Source organism: Coffea arabica, chromosome 3c (assembly GCF_036785885.1).
Source record: "Coffea arabica cultivar ET-39 chromosome 3c, Coffea Arabica ET-39 HiFi, whole genome shotgun sequence".
Lineage (NCBI taxonomy): Eukaryota > Viridiplantae > Streptophyta > Magnoliopsida > Gentianales > Rubiaceae > Coffea > Coffea arabica.
Genome location: NC_092314.1, coordinates 16,655,453 through 16,671,102, shown reverse-complemented (window position 1 = coordinate 16,671,102; position 15,650 = coordinate 16,655,453). Strand labels below are relative to the sequence as shown.

The following is a 15,650-nucleotide window of genomic DNA, read 5'->3' as shown; positions in this document are numbered from 1 at the left end:
TGCATTAATTTTCTCCATATGGCACTGTCTTAGCTTCTTCAACAAATATTCTTAACATACACGTCATCGGCCGGCATACATTTTTTTGAAAGGCCCTCACAATGATTTTTCTGATTATGTGAAAAGATAAGATTGTATACATCTTTTACTCCGTTCAACCTGCAAGAAAATAGTAAGGTTGCAAATGCAATTAAAAATAGGATTCTGTTTGTCTTTTAAATGATTATACAAGTCAAAGGATAGTAACATTGGTAATAACATATCACTGTCTATATCAGTTCTCATATATAACTTCTAAAGAATTTTGACATTGCATTTTTTGTTCTGAAAGCTTTTGGGTTGACAGTAATATCTCAAAAGTTAGGGTACTGAATAACAATTTCAGAAAAATTAGTTTAACACCTGATTCTTCTCTTTTGCATTACATGCCACGGCTTTTACATCTTCTTTTTTTAATTATTAATCTTCTAATATTACCTAACTCTTTTAATTATTAATCTTCTAATATTACCTAACTCTGGAAACTTTCATATTTACGGTGTTGGGAGGAAACGACTCATACAAGGAATACCATAAAAGCCATTAGGTTGAACGTATTTAAAGAGACAAAAATCATGAATTCAAGTTGTGAATGTCGAGAGTCTGCATTGTGGTTTCTGCATGGTCAGCATAAAGAGTATACTTTTCTTGAAGGAACAATACAAAAGTATCGGCCAGAATTTCAGAATCTTGAATTTTTACTCAAAGTCAAAATCAATTATTATATAATTGGCAAATATAGAAAGGCTGATTATCCAGCACTATTTTGCTTGTCAGATGTTTAACGATGCACAGATAATTTCAGACAGCTGCAGGAACCAACCAGGAGTCAATAATGCAGAATGCAACCGAAGAAACCAGATCACTTGGATGCAGCCTTCTCTTCTTTTGACTCCAAGTACCTAAAAGGACAACAAGCCAAACACTAAATCCACTGTGTATAACAGAGAACAAATCCAGTCCACAAACGGAAATAGGCAGGCAGTCAATACAATACAGTTGGTTGCTTCAAAATGAAACTAAGTGGTCCAGGATTCAAGATTAGAAAAGTCATTATACATCCCAACAATAAGCTACAAGGAGCTGACAAGAGACTGACCATTCGCTTACTTGCTGAGCTAAATATCAGTCATAACAAACATTGTTCTTATCAGCTACTACATCCCATCCACTACAAGACACTTGGATGTTCATTGTGACTTGAGAGAGGGAGGCCAGGGATTTAATTATGCAAAAAGAAAGATAAGAAAAACAATTGGATGGATTTCATGGGAAAAGAGGAACATATTTCCCAACTCAATAGAGTAGAAAGTCTTTTAGCAGTGCAAGAGGTATTATAGCAGAAAGGAGGAGAGAGAGAGAGAGACAGTTTTCAACAGGAATCATAGGACATAGTTTTCAACAGGGATCAAAGGACAATAGAAATACTGAGAAATGCTTTTATAGAATGTTGTTTACCTTCGGATTCATGAATCGTTTTCAAGAAAACAGATGATAGATCATTAATCATATTTTGATAAGACACGTGGATGTCTTCACAGTAGGTTATCACTTCTAATCCAGGTTAAACTACCTTCATATGAGGTTTCTTTGACCAAACTTTTAACAGTCCTCAAAAAGTAAAGAAAAAAAACTAAAGGCAATTGAAAACTGCATATTCTGAAGACATACCCCTGGCCTTTTGCCCAACGCGATAGTTGATACAGTTGCACTGTCTCGTTTGAGGCATGGCATACCAAAAGGAGATAGTTGCGAGGTTGTACCATCCATGCAAACCTCATAAACAGTCCAGAGTATACACACATAGCTGCACAAAATAAAATCCCTAACACTTAGAATCCAAAATTGACAAATTATCTGTTACAGAACAGCTAAGATGCTTAAAACCTGCAGTCATATTGCCAGAAATCATTTCTGGGGGTTTCTGTGTGTCTACAAGTCCCTGCCAGAGCATCAAAGGCAATTTAAGCTCAATTGTTACTTTAAGTAGACCAATTTCAAATTACATTTCATAATTGAGCCCTACCGCAACAACAAATCCCCAATTGGCTACAGGACCCCAGAAATGTGTGGTTTTAGGGCCAACAGGACTGTTCCAAAAAGCTCGAAATGACGCCATATCAACTTCCTTTCTTGTACAAGAACTGTCTGAAATTTAACAACAACAATGTTAGACATTGTGAACCAAACATAATGAAATAAAGGTATTAACACATTAATATAAGATGGTTGGCAACCACATTCATGGATCATGAAAACTAAAAAGTACAAGGTTTACGGACAAACTTGCCCCTACAGATTTGGTCTTAAAATTGTTCTCAGCATTTGTTCCTTTAGCTTTTGCATTTAATGTGAATTATATATATATATATACAAGACTAAAAATCAGTTGCCATGCAAAATATCAATCCATTAAAATAACCAATCACCCCCTTGTCACACTTACTCATCTAGCTTGGACAATTAGTCATGTTGGTTTCCTTTCTTTTTTTGGGATTTTTTTTCTAATATGCAAGACACTCTAGGAGCTAAAGTCACCTGCACTGTATTTTGGTCTTCTCATTTTTGGACTAACTCTAGTTTTTGGCAGCCACACAAATGAATGGCGATACCCAAATAGTCTATAAAAATTGCAAAATATGTAGATATTATTATTTTCTAATTCTAGCGCTTCAAAATGAAAAACTTGTATGAGTTAGACAGAAACAATAAGCAGGTAATCTCTATAGTTATTTATAATGACCACATAAAATTCTTAATAGCATCAGCAAAATGCTATGATATATCCCTTAAGCAAGAGATCGAAAGGAAAATCATGGGGAGGAAGGAGGGACAATCAGTTATAATGTTGCATCTCAAATGATAAACACAATTTACAGCAATTAATCTTGGAAATTTACAAAGCTGAACTTTATAATAATGCTCATTGCTATTAGTCTAAGTATTTAAAAAATCCAAATCAGGCATAAGTACAAAAAACTGTGAAAAGTTAACATTGCAATCCAAGTTTAACTCTCCTTTGTATATGTTTGCGACAAAATTAGCAATGGCTTCCCTTCCATTACTTCCGATAGTATCCTTATCATGCCCTGGTTAGTATAAGTAGATTTTCTAATGCCAAACTGCGCTTCTTGAAAAAGAAAATCTTCAATTGGATAAGAATACAAGATAATTAAATTCAACGAAATAAAGAGTACAGGACAAAGAAATTTTTCACTGTCAATTTGGCCACAATGTATATACCCCTAGCAAACATAGTATGCTAAGCCACTAATCCAATCCATCATTGCGAATCAAAATATATGCATCTAAAAATCAAATATCCATACCTCAATGTCAGACGTAAAAACAATTGACAACAAACATGCTTTTCTTTTTAATTATGCGTAATCTCATATTGATCAGCTTAATCCATAGAAAGCAAAGAGAAAAATGTATAAATCTAGGAAAAAAATACTCTCTAGGCTCTAAAGCACACCTCTAAGAAAAAAAAATTTCAAGGACAGAATACATGGGTGCAATACATTTGCAAAATTTGGAATTATTGATTCACTTATTCACGCCTACGGATGACTATTATTTTAGTCAGGCTATTTACTCCGTTTGTGCATTACGTTTGCTCTTCAAAGTTACTAAAGCTGCTATCAACCAAGATACAAAGTGCTTAGCTTGTCTATAGGCATAAATTTATTTTTTCCTATCCTGAGAAGCTTCAAAAAATAGAGTTCCAATCATTTGTAGTATAGTTTAAAATTGAGTTGTTCAGTTTTCGTTGTACAAATATGCAGATAGAATCATATCATTACCACATGTTGGAATAATCAATCTTCCCAAGGAGCCTATACATCAAACAAACCAGGTAATCACAACAAAAATGAAAGCTTAGGCACACACAGATTGATCCCTCAATAGATCTGCTCAGGCACTCATTAATTTAGTTAAGGTGCCCATAACCAATTTTCAAAGTTATATGTGTCTGAAAGGGCTACTAAATGTTAATAGTGCAGTGGAAATTCATGCAAGTATTAATAAAGAGAAGGAAATCAACTTTCATACTTCACAAGAAAAACCTTTGAACCAATGAAATTCAACCACCGGACCATTGAACTCTTCTAGCACATGAACATCACAAGGACTTGGTTTTCCAAGGACTTGGTTTTCTAAGGCCATTAACTTTATGAGTGGGAAATGAATTGGAAGATTCCCAACAAAAATAAACAAACTTTTCTTTCGTAATCATGGAGAAGAAATCCAAAATCCAATTATATAACAAAGTATGAGGGGAAAAACAAGGTCATTGAAAAAAAAACTCCCATATTGATAACTTCATTTTAGTTTAGTCTGTCTACCTCACGTTACATCAATATAGTCACTACACAATTCAAATTCACTGTCATTAAACATAGTTTTTGGGAGGTCAAAATCTGACTATAGTTAAGAGAAATTCAACATCTAACACAATGTCACAATATTTCCACTTAGGTAACATTAGCAGAGTATCAAGCACCAGTGGACAATTGGCAACTCCAGTGTCTAAACCTAGACTATAATAGCAATGAAGAAGCCGTAAGGAAATTTTAAGCATAAATTGCATTTCAAGTAGAAAATGGGATTACCAAGGTGATGTAGCAGCTTGAGCAAAAACACAGACACCTGGAAGGCAAAAGAGGAAAATGTGTGGGAATATATTACTGAATATATTATTAAACTAAAGCAATCACAGGAGAACAAATAACCAGCGATTGAAATTTATGAGTTTTCAGAAAAGGAAATGAAATGCATTCAATTATATGGCCCAAATTTCAATGCTTCAACAAACTGATCAACCCAATTTAGTACATATTACTCCCAGGAGCCATGGATGCGCACCTGCAACTTAATTAAAAAAAAAAAAAAGGAGAACCATGGTGCTAATCATAACCTCCGATTCATAATTGAAAAGGAACTAAAAAAAAAAACTGATTACCACGTATAATTAACAATGGTTCCTGTTCTAGCCAAGCTGGAGGAGTTAGGTCAAGCTGGGGGTAATAACAAAAGCAAAATCTCGCGAGGGAGAGAGAAGGGGTGGAGAAAACAGAAAGAGAGGAAGCCGACAAAACCTGGAGGAAGACGTCAATGTATCACTAGGGATAATTTCAGAAAGCTCCCCTGAGGCTCTTAACAATTTCACTGGCCTCCACTGAAATTTGTAAAATTATACAAATATCCCTGAGGTTAAGGTTTTGAATCTTGATAACAAAGTTAGTCCAATTAAAAAAAGTAACATTAAAAAAGTACTTTAAAAAGAGAGATAAAATTTTTATTTCATAAATACCCCTTATGCATGTATATAAGTCGTATTAGTAAGAGAATAAAAATAATTACAAGATAGAAATAATTAAAACACACATTTAATCACTTAAAAAGTTTACATTTAATAAATTAAACAATACAAATAAGCAGTAAAACTACACTAATGATTACAAAATTCAGTAAAACAGACTAATGATTACAAAATTTCAGTTCAGCTTTTATAAGCCTTAAAATCTTCTTAGAACTTTGAAATTTCATTTGATGGAAATTGTCATGAAACGAACTCCTATGCACACAATCAACAATGAGTCGCCAAACCAGTGGCTATTCTTTTTCAAATAGATGAATACAATCATCCAGTTTTTATTGCCAATTGTTTAAAATTATTTTTGTGGATAAATTATGAGTTAACCCTACGTGGTTTACATGTAATGCTTTTTGGTCTTTTATACGTTATGGTAAGTTATGAGTTATCTCCATGTGATTTATGCAAAATGATTTTTTTATATATGTTATTGTAAAGTATGAATTATCTTCATGTAGTTTATATGTAATGCTTATGGTTTAACCTATGTTTTTTCCCCTTGTCTTTTGGACTATAAAGATACTAAAAGTTTCACATTTTAATATCAAGCACTAAATTTAGCATATTTACCTTATATGAGAGTACTGATTGTGAATGAAAAACAAAAGTGGTAATACGTACTAACTGTTTGAGTGATATTAGAGTTTAAAAACCTTTAACATTTTTGTGTTTATATTATTGAAAAGTTAATGACATTTCCATCTATAATTAACTCCTAATGATCCATCTAGTTACTAGTATTGCTTATTATATCATTTAATATAACAAAAGTCATTCTACTTTAAATTTTACTATCTATGCCCCCTTCTTCCACTATTTCTATTTTTTCAATAAAATTTTAGGACTAATGTCCCTCCCTTGTGCATGGTGTTTATAAAAAAAATTAGTATTCAATTTACTATATAATTTAAATTAGAACAATTGCAACAAGGTAACTATTGAACCAACAAGACTAATTTTAACATTAAATTTTATTACCTATGCCTCCTTCCTTCAAATATTCTTATTTTTTTAAAAAAAAAATGTTAGAACTAGTATCCATTCCCTATGTATGGTGTTTATCCAAAAAAAAATTACTATTCAATTTAGTTCAAGCCAAACATCTCAAAAGGTAACTTTTGAACCCACAAGATTTTAACTTTAAAAATTTTTTTAAAAAAATCCCACAAGATTGTGAGAGGTAACTTACTTTAAGCCACTAGAGATCTTCAATAATTTGCCCACAATATTTTGGTTCATATGATAAGAGTCATAAAAGAAGTAGTAATGGATCTAATTTTGTTATGCCCGCGGATGGAAAAGATGCAAAAACATGGATGCTATGCTACATTGAAAAGAAAATGGAAGGGTGTGATGCCGGGCCATGCATGATCCTCTGTGCTCAAAATTATAACACCACCTTATTTGGGGAGTACCTCAGCAAGGATAATTGCCTGTGTGGTGTTTATTGTTTCCTATAAAAGCAATATCTTCTTGTTCACATTCAAGAAAATTTCAAGAATTCTAATAATGTCATGTAAATTTTGGTAAAATTGTTTGGTACATTGTAATAAAATTGCAACTTAGGAATCATTTCACCATCATTTACTTTAGTGTACACCATATTTATTTCACGTCTTTGTCTATCCAAAATATAAACAAGATTAATTGGAAGAGCATTATTTCCCTAACATGTAAACTTTCTAATATGAATATGGTATGTACTTAGGTTGTATATGTGTATATGCGTTTTTACATGAATATCTAACTATATACCATATGGAGAGAAAGAGAGAGGGGAAGAAAGTGATGTCTATGTGGGTATACATTTATGGTTTGTGCTATATCTATGCATTGTATGCTGCAATTAAAGAAAATTTTTTCTCAGCACATAACCATTAGTTTTTTTTTTTTTTTTGCAAGGACTGACGTTAAATAACTAGAGCATATAGTGGTTAAAATACTCTCAATAAACTAAGTTGCACTATCGATGCACAGAATACTCATGTTTTGTATTCTCAAAATTTTAGGTTGATAAATCAAAAGAAAACGAATCTAAAACCCAAGTAGTTGCGTGGTTACCAAAGCACACAATGTAAAATTATGAGTGTCATAAAGTTGGACTTCTCTCCAAAAAGTGAGAGCCTCTCTCTCTAGAAGTGAGAGCCTTTCCCCTCGGTGTAGGAGTTTGTCGCTGAAAAACTCCCGCCTACCAACACAGCCAAAAATTTTCAAATTCCAGAAACTCAACTTTCAAAACTTTGATTCCCAAGAATGTCCGAGCAGAGATCTCTGAATGAATTTGTCTAAGTCACCAAGAGTTAGAGTTAAGCTCTGATCTCTTCTTAACCCAAACCCAGTTCGGATACCGACCCAAATCTTACATAGACCAGCTCGTTTTCTCAGCAGATGGAAACGCAGCTACATGATCGCGAGCTAGAGGCGAATCCCATGCGTGCATAGATCTGACCTCTGCTGGTCTAAGGACTAGAGTAAAGGGAGGGGGGTTCTTGTTCTCTTGTATCTTCTTGTTTTTTAGTTTGTTTCCTTTCTACTCTATTTTTCGGGTGCTTTGCTCTTGTTTTTTTCATAGTCTTTATTCAGTTTTTCTCTTTCTGTTTTAAGGTTGTGGCTTTTTCCTCAAGTTGATCAGTAGCTCCTGACATCGTAAGATAGTATTGGGAACATCAGGAAGCTTCCAAAAGGGGATGGAGGAGGTCTTGGTCAGTGCGTTGAAAAGGTTTAAGTTGTCTGAGAGAGAGGTAGAAGGAATAGATCTGAGTGATGAGGATGTGGAAGTAAGTGTCCAGGACTGTAAAGGAAGCCTAGTGGGAAGGATAATGGGGGAAAAGATAGCGAATTTCACGGGTGTTAAAAATTTTACCAATCATGTCTGGGGTTACCCCAGAAACCTAAGAGTAACGGAAATAGGTCCAAATGTTTTCCAGTTTTAGTTTGAGAAGGAGGCAGAACGGGAAAAAGCACAAAGAGGGGGTCCATGGATTTTAGACAATCAAGTGCTAGTGATTAGAGAATGGAGTGCGGGTTTTGAAAAAAATATTGAGTGCTTCAGATTCTCGCCCTTATGGGTGCAAATTTGGAACTTACCAACCCACTGGATGAGCAGTGCAGCGGGCCTGAAGATTGGAAGGGTATTCAGAAAAGTGAATGAAGTCATACTGCCACCAGGTGGGGGGAAGGACGGAAGGCACATGAAGATTTCAGCTGAGGTTGACTTACTACAACCTCTAATCAGAGGAACCACTGTAAAACTCAATGGGGAAGTGGTCTGGGTGGAATTCAAGTATGAAAGATGCCCCGATTTCTGCTACAAATGTGGGGTGATAGGTCATGGGGATAAGGTGTGTAAATTGGAAGGGAATCTAAACCAGACTCACAGAGAGGCCCAATTTGGACCATGGATGTGAGCTGGAAATATAATGATATCTCCTCTAAAGGAAGGAACTGGGAAGGAAATGATGCTAAGAACACAGACAAAAGAGTTAGGGGAAGGGAAAATTGAATCATCTACGCCACGGGGTGTTCTGGAATCAAGGGGGCAAAAAGAAGTAATAGGACAAACAGACGGATTTGGAAGTAGGGATGGGGGAGTTAAAGAGAGGAAGGTAGGACAAGAAAGGGAAAAGTGGGAGGAGATACTGGGAAGTAACAATAGAGGGGAAAAGGAGGAAAGGATAAGGTTGGAGGGACAGAAGGAAAATCAACTGCAGGTGGGAAACCAGTACCTCGTATAGAGGGGGAGAGTCAGCCAAGCTTTAAGGACTCCAACATGGATACGGAGGAGCTGGTCCATGAGGTCAGTACTGAAAACCCTAGCCCACCTGGCCAATGGAACAATAAAAAGGAGAACAGGGAGGGAAAGGATCAAGGAAAGTTGACTCTGGGATCTGGTCCAGGGGGGAGGGGAAAAGAAAACAACAATGGGCTTTCCACAGAATTAAAAGAGCGCCATTAGGAGAATTGAAGACAAACATACAGGAAGTGGTACAAGGAGGAAAAAGGAAGAAGGGGGAGGAAAAAGATGAGGGGGAACCAATGGAAGAGGATGATTGGGAGGAACCTTTACAGAAATTAATCAAGAAGGAGGGTCAACTAAGCAAAAAGGAAGGGGAATTGGAGGCCATCCCCATAAGGCCTCCTCAGTGGAAATGAAGGTGCTGGTGTGGAATTGTCGAGGTATGGGAGGACCTTTGATAATTCCCCAGTTGAAGGAGATGATAAATCTCCACTTTCCAAGTATTGTTTTCTTATGTGAGACAAAAAACCAAAAAATAGTTATGGAAAAAGTTAAGAGACAGATAAAATTTGATCATTGCTATGCTGTAGACTCGGTTGGAAGGGCAGGTGGCTTGGCTTTTTTCTGAAAAGAAGAGGTGCAGGTGGATATTATTAGACATGAAAATTTCTTCATAGAGGCAAAAATAAAGGATCTGGAGGCGAAGAGTGAATGGTGGTTGGTAGGGGTGTATACTAGTACTGAGGAGAACACCAGGAAAGAGCAATGGAAGAAAATAGAACAAAAAAAATAGGAATGGGGGGACCACTGGATTTTAGTGGGTGACTTTAATGACATCAGATCAGGAAAAGAAAAATTGGGGGGGGGGCGGAGGGAAAGAACTGAGGGGAGTTTCAGAGAGTTTAACAGGTTTATCAAAGAAAATGAGTTAGTTGACATAGATTTTGAAGGGAAACCATGGACGTGGTGTAATCAATGGGAAAGGGATGGTGAGGTAAGAGAGAGGCTTGATAGATGTTTAGGATCAGTGGGCTGGTACCAACTTTTTGCTAAAGCAATCTGTCATCATCAAGAAACTGAAGCCTCAGACCATAGCATTCTTATTCTGGATAATAACCCCAATCAAAGGAAGCTAAAAAAGAGATTCTATTTTGATCTAAGGTGGGCAAGAAATGAGGATAGTAAAGGAATCATAAAGACAGCATGGGAAATAGAACAGAAAGGATCTAGGATGTTCATAGTGATGAGGAAGATAAGGGAATGTAGAATGGCTCTGCTGGCATGGAACAGAAAGTTGAGGATGAACTCTGGGAAGAAGATTACACAGGTAAAGGAGAAGCTGCTGGAAATAAAAGAGTAAAGTGGAGAAGGGATACGAGGCCAGATAGCAGAATTAAAGCTGAAGCTTAGCAAGGCATATAAGGAGGAGGAACTCTACTGGAGTCAGAAAGCTAGATGCAGGTGGCTGAAGGAGGGGGACAAGAACACAGCTTACTTCCATGCAAGTGTGATGGCTACGAGGAAGAGGAACAAAATCACAATACTGCAGCGAGATAATGGGAACTGGTGTAGTACAGATCAAGAAATGAAGGAGGAGATATGTAGCTATTACCAACAGATGCTCACAACCAAAAACACTGAGGAGGTGGAAGTGCCACAAGATGTTCCTAATACTATCTCAAGACAGATGAATGAGCGACTGATACAACTAGTGGAGGAAGCTGAAATAAAAAAAGCTCTCTTTTCTATGCATCCAAATAAATCTCCGGGCACAGATGGTATGTCTCCTTTGTTTTTCCAAAAGTATTGGAATATAATCAGGCTTGATGTGGTGAATGCTGTTACCAGTTTCTTCCATACTGGTAATATGCTGAGAGCTTTTAATGATACTCTTATTACTTTGATCCCTAAGATAGATAACCCTCTAAACTTGACTCAGTATAGGCCTATCAGTCTGTGCAACACTATGTATAAAATTATCTCTAAGGTTCTGGCTAATAGACTGAAAATGGTTCTTAATAGGTGCATCAGTGAATCTCAATCTGCTTTTGTCCCTGGCAGGCAGATTATGGATAATGTGCTTATTGCTCATGAAGTCATGCATTACCTTAAAAATAAGAGGAAAGGAAAAGTAGGTTTTATGGCCTTGAAACTAGATATGTCTAAAGCTTATGATAGGGTTGAATGGCAGTTTGTAGGGAGGATGATGATGTGCATGGGTTTCTGTCCTATTTTTGTTCGTTGGATCATGTCCTGTGTTTCATCTGTATCATATTCTTTTAACCTGAATGGAGAAAGGGTGGGATACATCAAAACCAGTAGAGGGCTAAGACAAGGAGACCCCCTTTCTCCTTACCTTTTTTTGATTTGTGCAGAGGGATTATCTCATATGATCAACAGGGAGATTAGCCAGGGGAATGTCACAGGAATCAAAGCCAGCAAAGGCAAGCCCCAAATTTCGCATTTATTCTTTGCAGATGACTCATTAATATGCAGCAAAGCAACAGTCCAGGAGGCCAAGCAGGTGAAGGATATCCTACTGGAGTACGCCAAGATGTCTGATCAAATGGTAAATTTTGAAAAATCAGCCGTGTATTTTAGTAGGAATACTCCATCACATGTCAGAGAAAAAGTGTGTCAAGAGCTAGGCAACATGAGGGAAGCAGGGAGTGGCAGATACTTGGGTCTACCAATGGCTATAGGAAGATCAAAAAATCAAGTGTTTGGGTATATCAAGAGCTTAGTCATGAACAAAATGAAAGGCTGGAAAAACAAAATGTTGAGCTCAGCTGGAAAGGAAGTGTTGATTAAATCAGTGATCCAAGCGATGCCCAATTATGCTATGGCTTGCTTCAAATTGCCTAAGGGACTGTGTAGGGATATATGCAGGGTATTGCGAACTTCTGGCGGGGAAGCTCACAACAAGATAGGAATATGCATTGGATAAGTTGGGAGAAATTATCAGAAGTAAAAGGAAAAGGGGGACTGGGGTTTAGAGATTTGGAAGCATTTAATGAAGCCTTACTTGCCAAGCAGTTTTGGAGAATTATTACCTCCCCAAATCTACTGATGAGTAAGGTGCTCAGAGCTAAGTATTTACAGGCCCCAAATGCTCTAGATAGTAATCCCCTCCAATCTGCATCATGGACGTGGAAAAGCATTCACAGTGCATGGAAACTGGTACAAAGAGGTTTGTGGAAAATAGTAGGAGATGGTTGTTAGATAAACATTGGAAGGATAGGTGGATTATGGGTTCAAGTACAGGCAAGGTATCCACAAGCTGTCCTCTAAATTGCCAGATTCAAACTGTAAATCAGTTAATTAAAGATGGAAGATGGAATGCAGAAATTCTACAACAAATTTTCAATCCAGAGGATATAGTTCAGATATTCAGCATGCCAATTAGTTGCTTCAAAAGAAAGGACAGGCTATTCTGGAGTTTCTCAAAATCGGGGGTGTACACGGTGAAGACAGCCTATGCAAATGTACTGAAAGATAAGAAAGGAGACAAGAGGAGGAGAAGAAACAAGTTGGGAAATCAGGAAGCATAGCATATGGAAGCATCTTTGGAAGCTAAACTTAAAGCACAAGCTGAAACTTTTCATTTGGAGGAGTCTACAGAATAGTTTAGCTACCAAAGAGACTGTCTTTAATAGAACAGGGAAGGGGGACATAATTTGCAGTGTCTGTGGGGAGGGAGTTGAAACAATGGAGCACATGTTTTTCCACTGCCCGATAGCTCAATTTGTATGGAAAATAGCACCAGTGAGGTGGGAAGGACTGCATGATCTTCAAAATAATATGTGGAGATGGTGGGAAGCAGTGAATCAGGCAGAGATAATGGCATATGGAAAAGAAAGAATCAACCTAACTGCCAACATACTTTGGCAGATATGGAAAGTAAGGAATAGGACCCATTTTGAACAAAAAAAAGGAGAGGCAAGAGAGATTATTGGGAAGGCACAACAAGAATGGGCTGAATATGAAGAGGTTACAGGACAACAAAGCAAGGAACATGTGGGAGAAGAACGGGCTGTCCAGCAAGTAAGAATGAGAGATTCACCAAAGGAAGGAGTCATCAGAATCAATACAGATGCGGCAATAAATTCAAATTTGATCAGAACGAGAAAGGGGATAATAGCAAGGAAATGGACATGGGAGATTTTGAGAGCTAAAGGAGTAAGGGAGTCAAAGCAGGGACAGGCATTAATGGAAGAAACACTAGCTATTAGAATGGCTCTTCAAATGGCAAGACAAGCGAAATGGGAAAAGATAGAAGTGCTGTCAGATTGTAAAGCAGCAGTTGACATGATTTTCAGCAACAATGTCCAGGACGATCATTTAGCAACCGTTCAGGAAGACATTGAGGACCTAATGAAAGGTTTTGAACAATGCACAGTTTCATTTGTGTCTAGATCAGCTAATGTAGGAAGTCATAGGATAGCAAAATTTGCAACACAGCTAGTTAATGACATTGATTGGGAAAACAACTTCCCAACTTGGTTAGTAGAAGCAGCCAACAATGACTGGAAGGCTGAGACTTCTTTTTTGTAATTAAGCCCTTGTACTATCAAGTGAATATATATAATATGACATCTAACGTTTGAGGAAAAAAAAAATAAAATTATGAGTGTCAAAATTGATGAGTAAATCTATAGTTGAAGATCATGTAGAAGAACACAATTAGACAGGTGATTTATAAAAATAATCATATTTATATTCATAATATCCAAACTAATTCAGTATGTTATAATTTTTCATAATCATAGAACTCGTAACTTCAAATATTGAGCTTTTAGTATTTCTAATTCAATTAGCAACTTTCAAGTTGCTACCCCATATGAAAACTTAGTAGAATTGCACATCAATGATTATTGCGAATGATAATTAAACAAATATATAACAAGCAATTATAAAATTAAAATGTAATGTGAGATGATTTCAATAGTTTTATGAGTACAAAGCCAAAATTCTCACAGTGTATTCATATTCCGACACCTCATTAGTGTGTTTGAGCATGCGTATGTGTGTATATATGTATATATATATATATATATATATATATATATATATATATATATATGAGTGTATGCATATTTCTATGCATGTATGCAAATATCTATATACATTTGTATATACACATACACATACATAAATATGTATGCACGTATATTTACAAATACATATATATTGGAGAAAATATTCAATTTTTTTTTTTTTTGCATACTTCCACGTCATTACAAACTCGTAAAAACCAAGTAATGAGAGTTAAAAGATTGAGGATTGGAAACTTAAGGCTTACCAAATGCATACAGTAAAAATACCGGTGGAAATTGAACATTAAAAGGATAACATTGCAAAACATAAATATAATAGTGAATTATTATACAAAAGAGTTTTTTTTTCTCTCAAATGATCAATAATACACGCACACAGTTAGATTAAACACTCGGAGAGACATCAAAAGAGTTGATCTAATCCGGCATAATTTGGCTGGCCTATAGGCTATAGACGCTACAGATATATGTTTTGCATATTGTTTTGTATAATTATGTATTTTTTTATTCTTTTTATTTTTTGTGATAGATTACTAAGTATTTTGGTTGATTTTGTACTAAAGTTTTTCGATTAAGGAAATGAGGCAAAAGTATTCAATTTGATAGTAAAATGTGCATTTTTTAGATTTTAGAAATACGGCAACGTTCAAGGGATGATTAGAACCATTTGGACCATGGGATGAAGGGAAAAGATCAAGAAGGGTGAACCGGCACCCTAGTTAAAGATACCAGAAGCTGGCTCAATTCTAATGATGCAATTTAATGAGGATTCGGCATTGGATCCAAGAAAATTTCGATCCGTTGTAGCTATTTCCCCGACCATTGACCCCATGTCTCATGTATATCAAATTATATTATGAGACCCATGGCTGCCTTCCTAACTGTTAATCCTATCATTGGTCCCATGTCTCATATAGGTCAAGTAGTATTGCGAAACTGCAAGACAACTCTTCCAGAATAGATTTGTTCTCTAGACTAAAACTCATAACTGAAATGACAAAAGGAAAAAATTTAAAAACGCATAAAAAGCCCCATGTCCCATTTTAACCCATTTTCATTTTCCATTTCATTCAATTTGTTTCAAATGAAAAAAATTGAAAACACATAACATACATATATTTTTTAAGGAAAACAAGATCTCTTTTAGTGAAAATTATGCAACTACCTACAATAATTAAAAATTAAGCAATTTAGTAACAAAAACTTCATCACTTAACACACATAAATTGCTCAAATAATGAAGAAAAGTACTTTACCTCTAGCTTTAAATCATAAACATAAACAAAACAAATAAAGGTAAAGAGAATGCTCCTTCATAGCCACAATTCATTTTTGAAATTGTCTTTGAGATACTTTATTCCTTCTTCAACATTTCTTTGCAAAAAAAAAAAAAAAACCCTAACCCGAGTTTCCTTAAAGGAAATAAAGAAAATCAAAA

General features: G+C 35.8%; 3 protein-coding genes across 4 annotated transcripts; 2 read left to right on the top strand and 1 right to left on the bottom strand.

Moving 5' to 3' along the window:
• Positions 1-619: 619 nt before the first annotated feature.
• Positions 620-5,156, bottom strand: LOC113734803 (mitochondrial pyruvate carrier 1-like). Of its 2 annotated transcripts, none has more exons than XM_027261516.2 (6): positions 5,006-5,156; positions 4,656-4,692; positions 2,066-2,183; positions 1,927-1,981; positions 1,711-1,846; positions 620-941 (listed from the first exon to the last, which is right to left on the bottom strand). In XM_027261516.2, exons 3-6 carry the CDS (start codon positions 2,156-2,158, stop codon positions 902-904), a joined length of 324 nt encoding a protein of 107 aa, XP_027117317.1. In that variant the 5' UTR covers positions 2,159-2,183; positions 4,656-4,692; positions 5,006-5,156; the 3' UTR covers positions 620-901. The 2 variants fall into 2 exon arrangements, with proteins under 2 accessions (XP_027117317.1, XP_027117315.1); XM_027261514.2 differs by having other exon boundaries at positions 2,066-2,187; positions 5,006-5,133.
• Positions 5,157-8,106: 2,950 nt separating this feature from the next.
• Positions 8,107-12,102, top strand: LOC140037856 (uncharacterized). The gene is made up of 5 exons (XM_072083002.1): positions 8,107-8,196; positions 8,353-8,760; positions 8,857-9,098; positions 9,996-10,482; positions 10,540-12,102. Exons 1-5 carry the CDS (start codon positions 8,107-8,109, stop codon positions 12,100-12,102), a joined length of 2,790 nt encoding a protein of 929 aa, XP_071939103.1.
• A 761-nt stretch (positions 12,103-12,863) lies between these two features.
• Positions 12,864-13,709, top strand: LOC113735708 (uncharacterized). The gene has a single exon (XM_027262700.1). It carries the CDS (start codon positions 12,864-12,866, stop codon positions 13,707-13,709), a length of 846 nt encoding a protein of 281 aa, XP_027118501.1.
• The last annotated feature ends 1,941 nt before the right edge of the window (positions 13,710-15,650 follow it).

Coding starts and splice junctions, on each gene's coding strand:
- LOC113734803 (XM_027261516.2), bottom strand. CDS start 2,158: ATGGCGTCATTTCGAGCTTTTTGGAACAGTCCTGTTGGCCCTAAAACC. Junction 1,847..1,926: donor TTCTGGCAATATGACTGCAG/GTTTTAAGCATC, acceptor TATTTTGTGCAG/CTATGTGTGTATACTCTGGA. Junction 942..1,710: donor CGTTGGGCAAAAGGCCAGGG/GTATGTCTTCAG, acceptor TTGTCCTTTTAG/GTACTTGGAGTCAAAAGAAG.
- LOC140037856 (XM_072083002.1), top strand. CDS start 8,107: ATGGAGGAGGTCTTGGTCAGTGCGTTGAAAAGGTTTAAGTTGTCTGAG. Junction 9,099..9,995: donor GAAAAGGAGGAAAGGATAAG/GTTGGAGGGACA, acceptor TAATGACATCAG/ATCAGGAAAAGAAAAATTGG. Junction 10,483..10,539: donor CTGGGAAGAAGATTACACAG/GTAAAGGAGAAG, acceptor ATACGAGGCCAG/ATAGCAGAATTAAAGCTGAA.
- LOC113735708 (XM_027262700.1), top strand. CDS start 12,864: ATGGAGCACATGTTTTTCCACTGCCCGATAGCTCAATTTGTATGGAAA.